This window comes from Pogona vitticeps, chromosome 1 (assembly GCF_051106095.1).
Source record: "Pogona vitticeps strain Pit_001003342236 chromosome 1, PviZW2.1, whole genome shotgun sequence".
Lineage (NCBI taxonomy): Eukaryota > Metazoa > Chordata > Lepidosauria > Squamata > Agamidae > Pogona > Pogona vitticeps.
In genome coordinates this window covers 52504609-52520625 of record NC_135783.1, presented here as the reverse complement: position 1 = coordinate 52520625, position 16017 = coordinate 52504609, and the positions used below count along the sequence as shown (strand labels likewise).

Sequence of the window (16017 nt, the reverse complement as noted above, 5' to 3'; positions counted from 1 at the left end):
GTTTTAATAAATGTAATGTAATGTTTGTGATACTACAGTTTTTATCAGTAAAATCATTAAAATCATAAAAGAAGCAAGATCTCTTATAATAAAATAGTTTTCATAGTCCTTATTGTTTGATATTATATGAACATAATGTTCATTTTTCCATATTCAGATTTTACAAAAAGCTAGACATGGAGAAAGCGAAACGTAGACCTGTAGCTGATGATGAAAGTGTGGAAGATGTGGATGATGATGAGTTTGAAAGAGCATTAGGTAAGACTATTTCATATCTTCTTTTCCACCCCAACCAGTCTGATTCACCAAGGAGGTGTTTAGGGGGGAATAAACCAACAGCCACTTGTACTACATTGCTACCCGATTGCTCAGTTAAGGACATTTCCTAGTCAAGGAGACTAAGCAGATTTGGTGAATGCCAAATTTTATATCTGTACACATTTTAAGTAAGAATTATACTTAATAGATTTTTAGATGGTGCTTGCTTTTTGTAAGAATATGGTGCACTTTCTAAATTTTAAAATGAACAAATTACTTTTGTAAATCAAATACAGTAAAAATATTTAAACCTGTATTGATACTGTGAAGTTAAACTTTTGCACCTGCTTTTTATCTTTCAGATTCATTTGAACAAGATTTTGATACAATTGTCAAGGAAGACCTTAATTTTGCAGGGTATGGTTTTCTTTTTTTAATGGTAACAAGCAGATAGACAATTTTAACTTCCAGAGACTATGGACAGAATAAATGTCTGGATAAAACAGACGGTATAAACAGAGCATGTAGTATGCTGTGCATTGTGTCTCAAGTTTCATAAAGCCCAAACCAGGGATTAGCACATTATGGCCCTCCATATGCCTCCAACATTTCTCGCTATTGCCTATGCTAGTTAGGGCTGCTTGCAGTTGCAGTCCAGCAACAACTGGAGAGTTGCAGGTTACCTATTGTGCCCTAGACTTGTTTTTGCAAATGTATCACTTTTAGCTCATAAAATGGGGTAGAGAATCATTGGTACCAGTTGGCTTAAAACTCCTGTCAGCTTTTCCTAACATGGCCAATGGTAAAAGAGTGTAGGAGCTGTATTCCAAAAGATTCTAAGGGCCCTCGTTCTTGCTGTGGAGCTGACTGCAGGGAGGGTATGGCCATTCATCCCCTTTAATATGGTCTGCTTGCCCTTAAGATGGAGGACACAAGTGCTGCCTCACAACATGCATCTCTTACATTTTATGCAAGAGATTTCAACCTATGTTGTATGAATGAACTCTTCCTGCAGTTCCTCCATTTGGCTTAGAGTTCCTTTTGCATCTAACCATGCATTAGCAGGATAGAAACATTTTCCTGTTTCTACACTGACTGAGAATAATACAGACTGATCAAATGACACTGCAGATTAAACGTCCACATCAAATGATGTTGTGTATGCTCCATACTTACATCTAATATGACCTGAGGCTTAAATGGAGACAGCTCATTGAAAGAGAGCTTAAAAACAGCTGGCTTAGAGAGAAGTTTTCTGTAAAAGAACTCTTCTGCTCACTTTGGTTTCAGCTTCTTTCTAACTGAGCAGTTGGCAGTACAGCACCTCCTCTTCCTTGTCACAGAACATAGAGAAAGGCAGCTGTGAGAAGTCCATATAATCTCTGAGTGATGTTCCCACTTGCTTAAGTTTCATACACTTTGAAATGTTAGTATTACAGTAAGAGGGTAATTTTGGATAGGATACTTACCTGTACTGATTCTAGCATTACATAAGAGAAATCTTAGTGTATCTTGTGAACTCAGTGTCCGTAATCATTTACTGTGTGAGTGGATGCCTGTTATGTCTGCCTGATCCACCCGAGGTGGCTTATACATCACTCAGAAAACATGAACCAACTGTTCAGTGGCTCATGCCAGTTTGTCCTTTGGTTGAACAGGTGTTTGGTGCTTCCCAGCCCTGCCTCTTCTGGCAGGCACCCACTCAGAGGTAGGCTTATGCCCATCTCTACTCCAAATGATATGTCATAGGTAGGGTATGGCATTTTACTGATCAAAAAATAATTGACTAAAATTAGTCCGGAACTGTTTAATGCACTGTCACGATGAGAAAAAGCTAATGAATCATAAATACGTTTGCTACGTCTGCTGATTACAAAAACAAATTGCTGTGAAGCACTAACTTAAAATGATGGCTTATGTTTATTTTAATTTTTATGCTGCCTGTCACTCATGCAGCATGTCATTTGTTGAATTCTTTCCCAACATAAGTCACTTGGGTCCTATCCTTGAGCTTCCAGCAAGCAGTCAAAACTTATTTTGTATGACCTTTGGTTTTCAAAATTGGCTTTTTTTTTTAATTTCCATTATTAAGAAATGGTCTTGGCTCCCTTCCAAACCTGGGAGTTGAATTGTAGAAATAAAAACAGGCCTAACAGCAAAACTTGCTCCCTGTGTACTCTGAGATTGTCAACCCCTGTGCTAAGTAAGGGGAGCCTTCTTTCTGTCTTCTCTGGCTATGATACAAGCAACACAATAGATCAGCTGGCTTAATTTGACTGAATGGAAGGATAAATCTGGCAGAGAAAATAGAAGCCATGTGAGCCCCCTATTCCCTGGATTGCTTGGGTATGCTGCCCGCCTATATGGTGGGAGGGAATAGAGCAGAGTACGGTGAAGCTCCTTCCTTACACAGGCAGAGCTTGATTCTGTTCCTGTCCAGATTGGTAATTATTGCCATAACACTGAATGCTATGGTTTTTTGTTTTTTTTTTTTTTTTGATTGTAGAGGGCAGCCTTAAACACAGACACATGAAAGATGACTGCAATTTCTATGTTGGCATTAAGCACCTTTTGAAAGTTTTAAGTATAGATTAAATTCTAGATTGCTTACGATTTATGATCCCACTAAAGCACTGTGAGAAAGGTTCTTTAGTGGGAAGGGTGTTTTTGGTTGATAGGTTTTTGTTTTTTTAATCTCAGAAATGTAAAAGACAAAGGGAAGAAAAGCCAAAAGGAAGAGGCTGTGTGGGGAGATTCTGATGAAGAGGATTTTGATGACCTTGATGATGAGGAAGTCTCTCTGGGGAGTATGGATGAAGATTTTGGAGAAGACTTTGAGGAAGACGGAGGGACCTTCATGGATGTGTCAGATGATATGAATGCTCCAGGTACAAAACAAACTCCTCGAATTATTAAAATTACTTTAAATTATATGAAAAGCTAGTTATTTTGGAATGCATGGTTTTGTCTTCAGGTACCATCAGGTAAGGAATATTATGACCTAAATCCAGTTGTTAGTCCCAGCTAAATTAAACCAGTGGAATTTAAATGGTGTCAGTTTACCAATATTCTGTTGATTTAATGAGTCTATGCTAGTTACAACTAACAGTTGGATTTAGACTTGTATTTGTGGAAACATAAGTCTCTAGAAAAGAACAGGCATGGTGGCAAACACGTTTGAAGGATACTCATGTCAAGCCTGACACTGAGTCAGTAAAAATTACTCTTTCTACTGTATTCTAGTTCCTAGGCTGTAGGTCCTCAGATTTTATTGGACTACAGCTTCCGATACCCTTCATCTTTAGCTGTCCTGGATGAAACTTGTGGAAGGTGAAGTCATTGACATGTGCTGCCTAGTTCAGGGTTGTACTGATAAGTACGTGCTCTCACACAGACACAGTTTTGCTCTATATCATGTTTTGCTTCAGGGACTTTGAAATCATGAAGGATTTTTAATACTTTATTCTTCGCTGGTAGTAAAATTATTCATATTCCAGTCTTTCCTTTTAGTTATACTACAGCTTTGAAACAGAAATACTATGAGGCCATTTCTTTTGTTATTTTTTCCACTTAAGAAAATAAGATATTTATTATTTTTAAAATGACACAATGGTTTGTTAATCAAGAGCGTTCACTAGATTGTTTTCCTATCACATAATCAAGTCTTTAGTTAGGGGTCAGAACTGATGCTAATAAAATAATGTATTTCTATTTCACTTCCACTTTCGTAGAACAGGGATTCCAAATCAGTCATGTAAAGATAAGGAAATAGCCACACCAGTTTTCAAGAACAACTGTTTGAGTATGTGTGTGTTGTTTGATCAAATATAACTGCTTCAAAGGCTATACAGAACTGTTCTTGTCTGGCACCTGTATCTTTCATTTGCTTGAATTGGCTTTCAAGTACAAAAGCTGGTCTCATGGGATTAAGGGGGAAATATGGCTCTTGCTAATTGGACACTCATGTCACAGCTCCTCTACTTCTGTCATTTTATGTTATTGGACCAGATCATTTCAGTATTATTACATAAATCTCAGTGGATGTTCAGGAGGAACTGGTATTAACATCTGGATTTCACTATGTTTAGAAGGGACATAATGTGTGAGTGCATAATCCACATGCACAGAACAGTTAAGATATCTATAACCATATAATCCTTGCTAATGTCTAACCAACTTTAACATACATGACTAGTAATTTTTTGGGGGGAAGACACATTAAGAAAGCATATTGTTACTGATTCCACCCCCTTCTCTTCCCATGTGAATTAAATGGTAAAGGTAGTATTCTTGTCAGTCCAGGAATATTACTGCATAAAAACAGTGATTCAGCTTGCACATATACACAATCTTAAATCCAGTACAAAGCTGTGGCAGTGCACCAGTGCTAACATACACTAAGCTGCCAGTGCAGTTTTTGCAATAGCAAGGATGATGCATTTGGAGACAAGGAATGTCTGCTTTTTTCTTGGTCGGAAAGTGATATTGGAGAGACTGCCCTCTTTCCGTTAATAACACTTCAGAAGTGAAAAAATGTTTTTTGAAGTAAGAGCAAGCACAGGAAATAACAATATATAAACAGCAAGCAATTCAGGATTACAAAAAGATGTTCAGATGAGTTGCCAAACTCTCTTCCCAAATAAACAATATTTTGCTCTTTGATCATATACAAGTTCTTGAGATTACTAGAAGAAACTTTGTGAAATTTGTTAGATAGGTACTGAGATGATCCCAGTCTTCATGTTCCGTTATGCAGGGGTGGGCAAAATGTGGCCCTCCAGATGTTGAACTGCAACTTCCATAATTCCTAGCCCACGCAGGCAATAGTGAGGAGAGTTGGGCCTAGCCCACACAGTGAGGAATGTTGGGATTTGCAGTTCAACAACATCTGGAGGGCCGCACTTTGCCCAGGTCTGCGTTATGGTCTCTGCATAAAACACAGAAAATTTTCATGCTGCAAATCTTCTATTTATTATGTACTCTGAATAAGGTTAAACTGATTTCCTTTTCAATAACAGATGAAAATAAAGATGATCCAGTCAACTCTATTAGTAGGAGAAGCAAAGGAAAAAAAGAAGTGGATTTTGCTGGATCAATTAAAGGTAATATAAGACTTCAGTCTGAAGTGTGAGAAATGTGCATTGGCTCAGGTATAAAAAATACAGAGGGACAGGCACCCTCCTGGTGGTAACGTAACTCAAATCATGGCAGGTATATTCTGCCTACTTTGCAGTCATGCATGACCTTTTTACTGATAACAAGTAGAAGGAATTTAATGTCATTGGCTGACTTCTTAGGGGAAAGTAATTCCAAAAAAGAACTTACCGTGCATTGTAAGTCCCACCAGAGAGGTGCCTGTCCCTCTCATGCAATTTAATAGTTTTTAAATTCTGTTTCTTTTATCACACACACACATACACACACACAAACAAAAATTTGACTTTGTAATTATGTGTGTCATGAAAGGAGAAAAAAAGGCAGCAAGGCTATATGATAATAAATGTGAAAAAGTGTAAAGACTTTTTCAGATTGATACAAGCAATTGTTTTTTAACAATACAAATTTTCTTCTAGTAGTGCATATGAAATCTGTCAAATAATGGTGACAAGAGGATAGCCAGAATAAAACTTAGTAGTATAAAGTTAGCAAATTACTATGAATGTATGCAATTTGTCCCAAAGTTCCAAAAGCAACAACTGTGGAGATCCACTGAATTATATTAAACATTTTATTAATAACGTTAACTTCCTTACTAGAGAAGAAGGAAGCATTTGGTGTTATACATAGAATAGTGGAGTTGAAAGGGCTCCAGTTCAATGCAAGAATCCAGATTAAAGCAAATCTGACAAATAGCTGTCTTAACTTTTTCCTGAATGTCTCCAGTGCACTACCTCCCAAGGTAATTGGTTCAAGTCTTACTGCTCTAACCATCAGGAAGTTTTCCTGATACTTAACTGAAATCTGACTTCCTATAATTTAAGCCCACAAAAATATGCAAATTAGACATTTCTTGACCATTTCTCTACAATTGCTGGCAAATGTGAAAAATGGTCCTTTGCTCTGCTGAGATTGACCACCCCTGCTTTAGTGCTTCATCAACCTTAGCCCCTGTTCTGTTAGTAGCACTGCTTGATTTAAGGAGGCTTGGACAAGAATGGGCTTTTAACCCTCTAAACTGCAGGTGGCAGATGAATGTGACATAGTTCTGTTAAGGTGAGAATTACCTCTGCCATGATTCATATGCATAGACTTTTAACAGGAAATAGGTCCAGGTGGATTTAGAGAGAAATATGTGGGTTCAAAAATACCTCATTCATTCTGAGTTGAATGTTAATATCTTTACTTAAAGGGCCAAGAGAAAGCAAGAAAAGAAAACTCAAAGACTCTGGTGTGCTTGCTGCTGCAGAAGAAGTAGGTGCCATTGAATTCCGTATCCATTAAAATGTATTTGACCTGGGCGGTATTCTGATCACTGACCATTTTCTGTTTGTTTTGAAGTTCGGTTACTTACTGGATGAAAATGTTGGGTCCAAATTTGACAGCATTGGGATGAATGCTCTGGCCAACAAAGATAATGCAAGTAAGTAATTATTTCACAAAAGGGATCAATGAATGCATTTATCATTTGGCTTTAAAATTTGAAATTTATATTCTGTACGCCAGAAAAAGCTAATGTTTAATTTCTTAGAAATTTTCTTCATATTAGAAACTGTTTTAGGTTCTTCATGCTGTGTAGTTAAGAGTAAATGAGCCTGTCCAGCAGTGAGTGTACTGCTTACGTAAAACAAGAGCCTTGTGTTGTATGAGAAAACTATTTTTTTAGCCAAAGTTTTCAAATGGATTAATGAAAATAAACCCACAGTAGGATTGTGTTTATCACAAGTATACAATGTGGCTAATAGTATGGATATGTTATTAGAACATCCAGATATAAAAGTGAGCCATTTGATGTTCTGTCTCAGTAAAGGGAAATACATGTTGCTTATTCTCCAGGCTTTATTGGAGATGCAAGCATTGGAACCCAAATAAAGTGTATTTTACAGATGAGTTTTATGGAACTCTCTGTTTCTATGGGACCCTTGTTACAATTTGAATATAGAATTGCAATTATTTGTGCAGTTTTCACAGCACTTGTTTGTAGGGTCAGAATAAAGGTTTGCTTTAGCCCTTTCATGCAGATTGTCTTTCTGTTCTCCTCTCCATTTAAGTTAGCAAATGAAGTGTCTCTTTGAAAGCCCTGGGAAACCATGATGCCAGAGACTTCTGTAAAGTAGGCTATGTGTCAAGTACTGTACTGTCCACTGCATTTTTTTCTGTTAAAGGAGATGACTTTTGGGAATCATAAGAGAAAATACATAGCATAGGTTCATCTGTCTTACTTGACATAATGGGATATATTTCTCAGCCTAGATCACCAGTATAGAACTATTTGTAGATTACAGAGATAAGATTTAGAGATAAAGATGCCCTGAACAACACACAGGATTATCGGCCAAACCTTGTTCTGTGGTGTCTTCCTGCGAAGGCGGCATGACATCATTCAATGATTAAAGTCTTAAGCCTTATAACACAATGGCTAAACTGTTATACTGCAGCCAAAACTGTGCTCACAATCTGGGGTGGAGTCCCAGGTAGCTGGCTCAAGGCTGATTCAGCCTTCCAAAGTTAGTAAAATGAGTGCGCAGCTTGCTGGGGGAGGGGAATGTGTAGCCTGCATAATTGTAAACTGCTCACTGGTGTGGCATATAAGCAACATGCTTTTCCTATTGCATTTTCGGAGTATATGTGACTTTTGTCACGTGTGATTTCTGCATATCCCCAAATTCTTAAAGGAAGGCTTTGTTGTTGTTTAGTCATTAAGTCGTGTCCGACTCTTCGTGCCCTATTGACCAGAGCACACCAGGCCCTCCTGTCTTCTATCGCCCCCCGGAGTTAGGTCAGATTCATGTTGGTCACTTCGGTAACATTGTTCAACCATCTTGTCCTCTGTCATCCCCTTCTCCTCTTGCCTTCACACTTTGCCAACATCAGGGTCTTTTCCAGGGAGTCTTCTCTTCTCATGAGATGGCCAAAGTATTGGAGCCTCAGCTTCAGGATCTGTCCTTCCAGTGAGCACTCAGGGTTGATTTCCTTCAAAATGGATATGTTTGTTCTCTTTGCAGTCCAGGGGACTTCACCTTCGATATGCCAGGAGGTGATGGGACCAGTGGCCATGATCTTAGTTTTTTTGATGTTGAGCTTCAGACCATTTTTTGAGCTCTTCTCTTTCACCCTCATTAAGAGGTTCTCCTCCTCACTTTCTGCCTTCAGAGTAGTATCGCCTGTATATCTAAGGTTGTTGATATTTCTTCCAGCAATCTTAATTCCGTCTTGGGATTCATCCAGTCCAGCCTCCCGCATGATGTATTCTGCATATAAGTTAAATAAGCTGGGGGACAATATACAGCCTTGTGGTACTCCTTTCCCAATTCTGAACCAATCAGTTGTTCCATATCCAGTTCTAACTGTTGCTTCCTGTCCCACATATAGGTTTCTCAGGAGATGGATAAGGTGGTCAGGCACTCCCATTTCTTTAAGAACTTGCCATAGTTTGTTGTGGTCCACGCAGTCAAAGGCTTTTCCGTAGTCAATGAGGCAGAAGTAGATGTTTTTCTGGAACTCCCTGGCTTTCTCCATAATCCAGCGCATGTTAGCAATTTGGTTTCTAGTTCCTCTGCCCCTTTGAAATCTAGCTTGTACTTCTGGGAGTTCTCGGTCCACATACTGCTGAAGCCTACCTTGGAGGATTTTGAGCATAACCTTGCTAGTGTGTGAAATGAGTGCAATTGTATGGTAGTTGGAGCATTCTTTGCCACAGCCCTTCTTTGGTATTGGGATGTAGACTGATCTTTTCAATCCTCTGGCCACTGCTGAGTTTTCCAAACTTGCTGGCATATTGAGTGTAGCACATTAACAGCATCATCTTTTAAGATTTTAAATAGTTCAACTGGAATGCCATCACCTCCACTGTCCCTTGTTGTTAGCCAGGCTTTCTAAGGCCCACTTGACTTCACTCTCCAGGATGTCTGGTTCAAGGCACATTATCTGGTTTGTCCGGGACATCCAGATCTTTCTGGTATAATTCTTCTGTGTATTCTTGCCACCTCTTCTTGATGTCTTCTGCTTCTGTAAGGTCCCTACCATTTTTGTCCTTTATCATGTTCATCTTTGCACAAAATGTTCCTTTAATATCTCCAGTTTTCTTGAACAGATCCCTGGTTTTTCCCTTTCTGTTATTTCCCTCTATTTCTTTGGACTGTTCATTTAAGAAGGCCCTCTTGTCTCTCCTTGCTGTTCTTTTGAAATCTGCATTCAATTTTCTGTAGTTTTCCCTATGCCCCTTGCGTTTTCTTTCCCTTCTCTTCTCTGCTATTTGTAAGGCCTCATTGGACAGCCACTTTGCTTTCTTGCATTTCTTTTTCTTTGGGATGGTTTTTGTTGCTGCTTCCCGTTCAATGTTACAAGCCTCCATCCAGAGTTCTTCAGGCACTCTTTCTACCAAATCTAGTTCCATAAATCTGTTCTTCACTTCCACTGTGTATTCATAAGGGATTTGGTTTAGATTATACCTTACTAGCCCAATGGTTTTTTCCTACTCTCTTCAGTTTAAGCTTGAATTTTGCTATAAGAAGCTGATGATCAGAGCCACAATAGGTCTTGTTTTTGCTGACTGTATAGAGCTTCTCCATCTTTGGCTGCAGAGAACATAATCAATCTGATTTCGATATTGCCCATCTGGTGATGTCCATGTGTAGAGTCGCCTCTTGTGTTGTTGGAAAAAGAGTGTTTGTGATGACCAGCTTGTTCTCTTGACAAAACTCTATTAGCCTTTGCCCTTCTTCATTTTGAACTCCAAGGCCAATCTTACCTGTTGTTCCTTTTATCACATGACTCCCTACTTTAGCATCCCAGTCCTCTATAATGACAAGAACATCTTTCTTTGGTGTCAGTTCTAGAAGGTGTTGTAGGTCTTCATAAGATTGGTCAATTTCAGCCTCTTCGGCATTGGTTCATAAACTAGGATTGCTGTGATGTTGAAAGGTCTTCCTTGGATTCATATTGAAATCATTTAATCATTTTTGAGATTGTATCCCAGTACAGCTTTTCCCACTGTTTTGCTGACTTTTGCTGAGGAAGCCTTTAATTACAGTACTGATAATCTATTGCTTTCGATGACATTATTTCTGTTGTGCAGGCAGAGCTGCATAACATGATTACAGCAAATGTATGGTTGTTTTAAGAACTATACTGTGTACTTTGAAGATATTTCAAATTGTATTTTGAAAATTAAGGGAAGATGTTGAAGGTAGGGCACATTCTATTTATGACACATATTGCATCGAACATTTCGCTTTCAGTAGGACAAAAGATACCATAAACCCAGTCAGTGATATTTTATTAGAGGCTTCAGAATTTCTGGTTTAGGCAGATATATTTGCATCTGTATAAAAACCCAACAGTAAATGTTCAGGGGAGGGAGTTTAAATTATCTAATTTACTTCTTGTCTTCCTCCATTAGATTTCAAACAACTCAGGTGGGAAGCGGAGCGTGACAAGTGGATTCACAATAAAGATGTGAAGAGTATCATCAAGCAGAAAAAGAAATTCAGGCACAAAACTCTGAAAAACAAATACAAAAGCAAAAAGTCTAAAAAATAAATATAAAACTGTTCACATAAATTATTTAGAAATCCTTTCTACTTACTATTTTTTTGTTTGTAACCACATCTCTTTATCTTCCTCCCTTTTGCCATATATACCAGCCCACTCGTTACTTTTGTAATAAACTGTGAAGACACAAAAGTGCATTTATTTTATATATGGTTGAATGAAGTTAACATTTTTGAAAACATAATTGGAGTTGAAAATTTTGTCTGATTTCAAGATGGAAGTTGAATCTGAGCTGCAGTTTTGTAAGAATGACTGATTTGGAAAATAGAATCACATAATCACTAATTATCAGCAATGAAGCTATCAAAACATACCTTCCAGAATAAATGGGAATCGTCTCTTCATTTTCTCCCTAAAATCTAAGAAAATAACATGTTTCAACAGTGAACTTTTAACACATTTCAGCTGCAGTAATGGCATTTACTTGCACTGGATACATTTCCTAATTTTTCAGTCACAAATAACTATGCTACTTCCACCCTGAAGTGTCTTGATTGTTTTTAATACTCTTAAAGCTTCACTGTGTGAAGTACTGTACTTGTGGAAAGTGGTGTAGTACAAGGGTTACCTTATAGCACAGAGAGAACTTTGCTAATCTTATGCCCCTCTTCTGTATGAGAATCTTTCAAATATTTGAAAAGTCTGTCTTTTCTCAAGTTTAAACATGTCCAGTTCTTTCTGTCTTTTCTCATAGGGTTTGGTTTCCAGTACCTGATCATCCTGATTGCCCTCCTCTGAACTTGTTCCAGTTTGTTGGCAACCTTCCTAAAGTGCAGTGTCCAGAACTGGACACAGTACTCAAGATGAGGCCTAACCAGTGCCAAATAGAAGGGAACTAATACTTAATGGGATTTGAAGGCTATACTTCTGTTAATGCAGCTTAAAATAGCATTTTCTCTTTTTTGTAGCCACACTGCCGTTCGCTCATATGCAGCTTGTAATCTACATCTATTTCAAGATTCTTTTCACTCATAGTATTACTGAGCCAAATATCCCTCATCTTGTAACTATACTTTGGTTCCCCCACAAGTATAGAACTTTGCATTTAGCCCAGTTTAATTTCATTCTCGAGCACGTGAGCCTATCAAGATCTTTTTGAATTTTGTTTTCCAAGATATTAGCTATTCCACCCAACGTTATGTAATCTGCAAATTTGTTACTCTCTGCACCCCCTCATCCAAGTCATTAATAAAAATGTTGAAAACCACTTAGCCCAAGACTGAGCCTTGCAGTATCCCACTTGTTACCTCCTCCCAGTTTGAGAAGCAGCCACTGATAACCACCCTCAGTAAGATTCTGTAACCAACTGTGTACCCATCTGATAGTTGCTCACGCTTAACTTGCTAATCAGTACATCACGGGGCACTTTGTCAAAAGCTTTGATGAAGTCATGATGTATTATGCCTACAGCATTCCCACCGCCTACCCAGAGAGGTTACCTGATCAAAAAATGGGATCAAGAGTAGTCTGGCAAGATTTGTTCTTGATAAACCCATGTTGGCTTCTAGTTATTACTGTATTATTTTCAAGGTTCTTGGATAGTGATCGGTTATAATCTGCTCTAGAACTTTTCTTGGGATTGATGTGAGGCTGACTGATCTGTATTTCCCAGGTTTCTCCTTTTTGAAGATACATTAGCCTTCCTCCAGTCATCTGGCATTTCACTCATTCCTCATGATTTCAAGAAAATAATAGACCATGGTTCTGAGATCTCTTTGGCCAGTTCCTTCAATATTTTTGAATGCAGTTCATTGGGCCTGGAGATTCAACTCCTTCAAAGTGATAAATTATTTGATTATTTGGTTGTTGTAGGTTTTTTGGGCTGTTTGTGTTTCGGCCAAACACCCTGGAAAACCTACAACAACCATCGGATCCCAGCCATGAAAGCCTTCGAGAATACGTATTTATTTGTTTCTCAATCTCAAGCTGCAATCCTGTTACTTACACTTGCATTTCACATTTGCCTAGAGATCATAGACTATGTTTTGGGAAAAAATAAAGGTAAAGTAGGAATTGAGCAATTCTGTTTTTCCTTCCTGTTCTTTTTCCAGTCACACCGAATACCCTAACATTCCTGCAATTCTTTGCTACTTGTCTGTACTCTTGCTTTGTGCTCTATGCTTCCTTCTACTTCCTATAGGTATGCTTTTAATTTTCAGATCCTCTTTGAGCCTTTTGTGAAGCACACTGGTCTGTTTTTGCTGTCTTCCACCTTTTTCCCCCTTGTTGGCACTGTTTGTAGTTCTGCGTTTAGAATGTCCTTTCTAAGAAACTCCCACCCATCTTGGACTCTTTTTCCTGTTATGATTTTCTGCTGTGGGACTTTACTTACCATTGTTCTGAGCTCTACATTTACTGTTTCAAAATTTTTGAATTTTACATGGCAAGCATTCCTGGATTCCCATTCAGGAGTTTAACCATTATATTAAAAGATCAGAGCTTTCCAGGAATACTTAGTTTCTTGTTTACTAACTACAATGCAGTGTATAAAAGCAAAGCATGCAAACAAAAGAATGTAACTTCTAGGCATAAAGAGTAAACCAACTAAATATAAAATCAATAGGTTTCCAAACAGTTGACTATAAACAAGTAAACTGATGTTTCAAAATGAAAATAGAGCATTTGATTAGTCTTCTGGACAAGAAATGAACTGAAGTCTTATTTCAGTATGGTTTGTTCCCTTTCTACATATGGCACTGAACTGTCTCAGACAAGCTCAACAAGTGTATGCATGATACATTGTATAGTAAATGCTTGTCACCTGGTGCATTAAAATGTTTTTACCTTGACTTTTGTCCATATTGAAATACAATAGATATGCTGCCCAAAGTCCAAAACCTTCAACAATGATAATTCCTTTGATGATATTTCTTGGTGAGGTGAGTCTCATTGCTAGGCCAATCTTAATTCCTAGTCACAGAGGCAGAGATATATTTCACAGATATTAGTTTATCATAGAACAAGAAACAATTGCTATTAAAGAAAAAGCTCTGCTTTTACTATATAATCTGTAATGTGTCTTTGAAGGGAAGCCTAGAGGATGTCCTTGAAGGAAAGGAACAAAAGCTGTAGCACTTACATAATCCTTAAAAAAATAGCTTCCATTGATACTGTTGCAGTTCAAAATGATTTCCACTTTGAAACATCTGCAAGGAAAGGTAGTACTGTATTGTATTGCGTTTCTAGCTGAAATTCTGTTGAGCAGCTGCCGATCTAAAGGTGATTTTGGGATGCACAAAACTCATACGTAATGTGACATCACATGTATCTTTTAATCAGTGGCGATTTATATCTGTTGATGGCATCACTGCATGGGCAGCAGGATTTCAGCCATTGCGTTGACTCTTAGGGAAGGAGATGAGAATTACATTCCCATTTAAATGTTCACTAGGTACTAAAGGTCAAGGTTCCCCCTAACATTTACTCCAGTCATGTCCGACTGCAGGGAGCAATGCTCATCCCTGTTTCCAAGCTGTAGAGCCAGCGTTTGTAGAGTTTCCATGGTCACATGGCCAGCGCGACTAGACATGGAACGACATTACCTTCCCACCATGGTGGTACCTATATACTTGTATTTTTACATGCTTTCGAACTGCTAGGTTGGCAGTAGCTGGGACAAGCTACGGGAGCTCACTCCGTTGTGTGGACTGGATCTTACAATTGCTGGTCTTCTGACCTTGCAGCACAGAGGCTTCTGCGGTTTAACCCGCAGCACCACCACATCCCTAAATGAGTTTGCTTTAAAGCTACCCTCCCCCCTGCAATAAGGGGACAACCCTGACCAATTTTGTAGAGGGTAATATTTGACTTACCTTCTACAATAATCAGACTGAGAAAATACCAAGTGCTTTGAGCTTTCTAAGTACTGTAGTATTTAAATGTGTACTTAGAATATTCCATTGCTAAATTTTGCTTTCAAAAATAACGGGTCATGCCAACCTTTGAACTTGGTAAGGATTTCTTATCTTTGACATCAGAAGCCAGGTGATTCTCTTAAAGATATCATGGAGATGTGTTGAGGTCTAATGTATGACCCTTGGACAACGTCCTCAGATCATGACAAAATTCAGTGAGTTCTACCTGCCTTAGATGTAGAGCTTACTAACAGTTACCTGGACTGTTGACCCTTTTGACTAAATTTTCCATTTCCAATGTTTCAATCATTCACTGACCAGAAAACAGTGATGACAAGCATATGAATAAACCACAATATGACAGTAGTTAAAAACAAAGCTTTCCTTTCCACACAAGACCTTTCAAGGGAGACAGCCGATATGCTCAGTTGACATGTTTCAGCTAAAAAGGCATCAAATAGAATCACGTATGCACAGTTTGAGTCAGTGTAATGTAGCCGACAAAATGTTGAACTTCGGACTCCAGGGACTTGGGTTCGAATCTCCCGTCAGCCACTGAAACTCACTGAGGGATGCTAATCGCAAAAGCAAATGCCATAAATATCTCAACACGCATCAGAAGTCCCACTATGATTGTCGTAAGCTGGAATTCACATGATGGTGCACAATACACACACGTACACATCAGCGCCTCAGTTTGGAGATAACGGTATTCTTGGTGTACAACTATACACTTGATGTCCTTGATGCAGGAAACGCCACGTACGGAGGAGGCTAAGCTCCACACTCACGCTGCAGAAGACACGCCAACAAGTAACCCGACCAGCTCCTGCCTCTGTGGGCAAGTGGGGAGACTCCCCGCCCTTGAGCTGCCGTGGGTCTGTCTCTTATTCACCACGCCCCCACCCCGTGCAGTCACCCCTTTCCCCACCCCCTCCAGGGGTGACCGCAACACACCACCCGGGACACAGCGATGGCGGGAAGCTCGCTCTTCACTCCCCGCTGAAGGCGTACCTCGACCTCTCTGGGCGACTCGAAACACCGCTGAGCACGGACCGCTCAACCACAAGTCGGACTCCAGTGTCGCATGCGCACTGCCGGCCTTGTTTCTTTTCACTTCCGGAAAGGTGCCGGGCGCTCCTGGGCAATCGCAGGCTGTTTCCCCCGCTGCTTACGCAAATCCGACCATACTGCG

General features: G+C 39.1%; 1 protein-coding gene and 1 non-coding gene across 3 annotated transcripts in view; one reads left to right on the top strand and one right to left on the bottom strand.

Moving 5' to 3' along the window:
* CEBPZ (CCAAT enhancer binding protein zeta) overlaps nucleotides 1-11100 on the top strand; it is a 23807-nt gene extending 12707 nt beyond the window's left edge. Inside the window, exons 10-16 of one of the 2 annotated variants that reach the window (XM_020788194.3) lie at nucleotides 158-258; nucleotides 621-675; nucleotides 2959-3146; nucleotides 5277-5360; nucleotides 6608-6669; nucleotides 6757-6838; nucleotides 10817-11100. In XM_020788194.3, coding sequence (XP_020643853.3) covers nucleotides 158-258; nucleotides 621-675; nucleotides 2959-3146; nucleotides 5277-5360; nucleotides 6608-6669; nucleotides 6757-6838; nucleotides 10817-10956 — 712 coding nt within the window. In that variant the 3' untranslated portion in view covers nucleotides 10957-11100. Of the gene's footprint in view, nucleotides 1-157; nucleotides 259-620; nucleotides 676-2958; nucleotides 3147-5270; nucleotides 5361-6607; nucleotides 6670-6756; nucleotides 6839-10816 lie in introns of both variants that reach the window. The other variant, XM_020788186.3, reaches the window with a different exon arrangement.
* On the bottom strand, nucleotides 10677-16017 carry LOC110076233 (uncharacterized). Its single transcript, XR_002300079.3, has 5 exons — nucleotides 15837-16017; nucleotides 13753-13878; nucleotides 11283-11327; nucleotides 11003-11084; nucleotides 10677-10917 (listed from the first exon to the last, which is right to left on the bottom strand). It is a non-coding gene; the product is annotated as an uncharacterized LOC110076233 (transcript).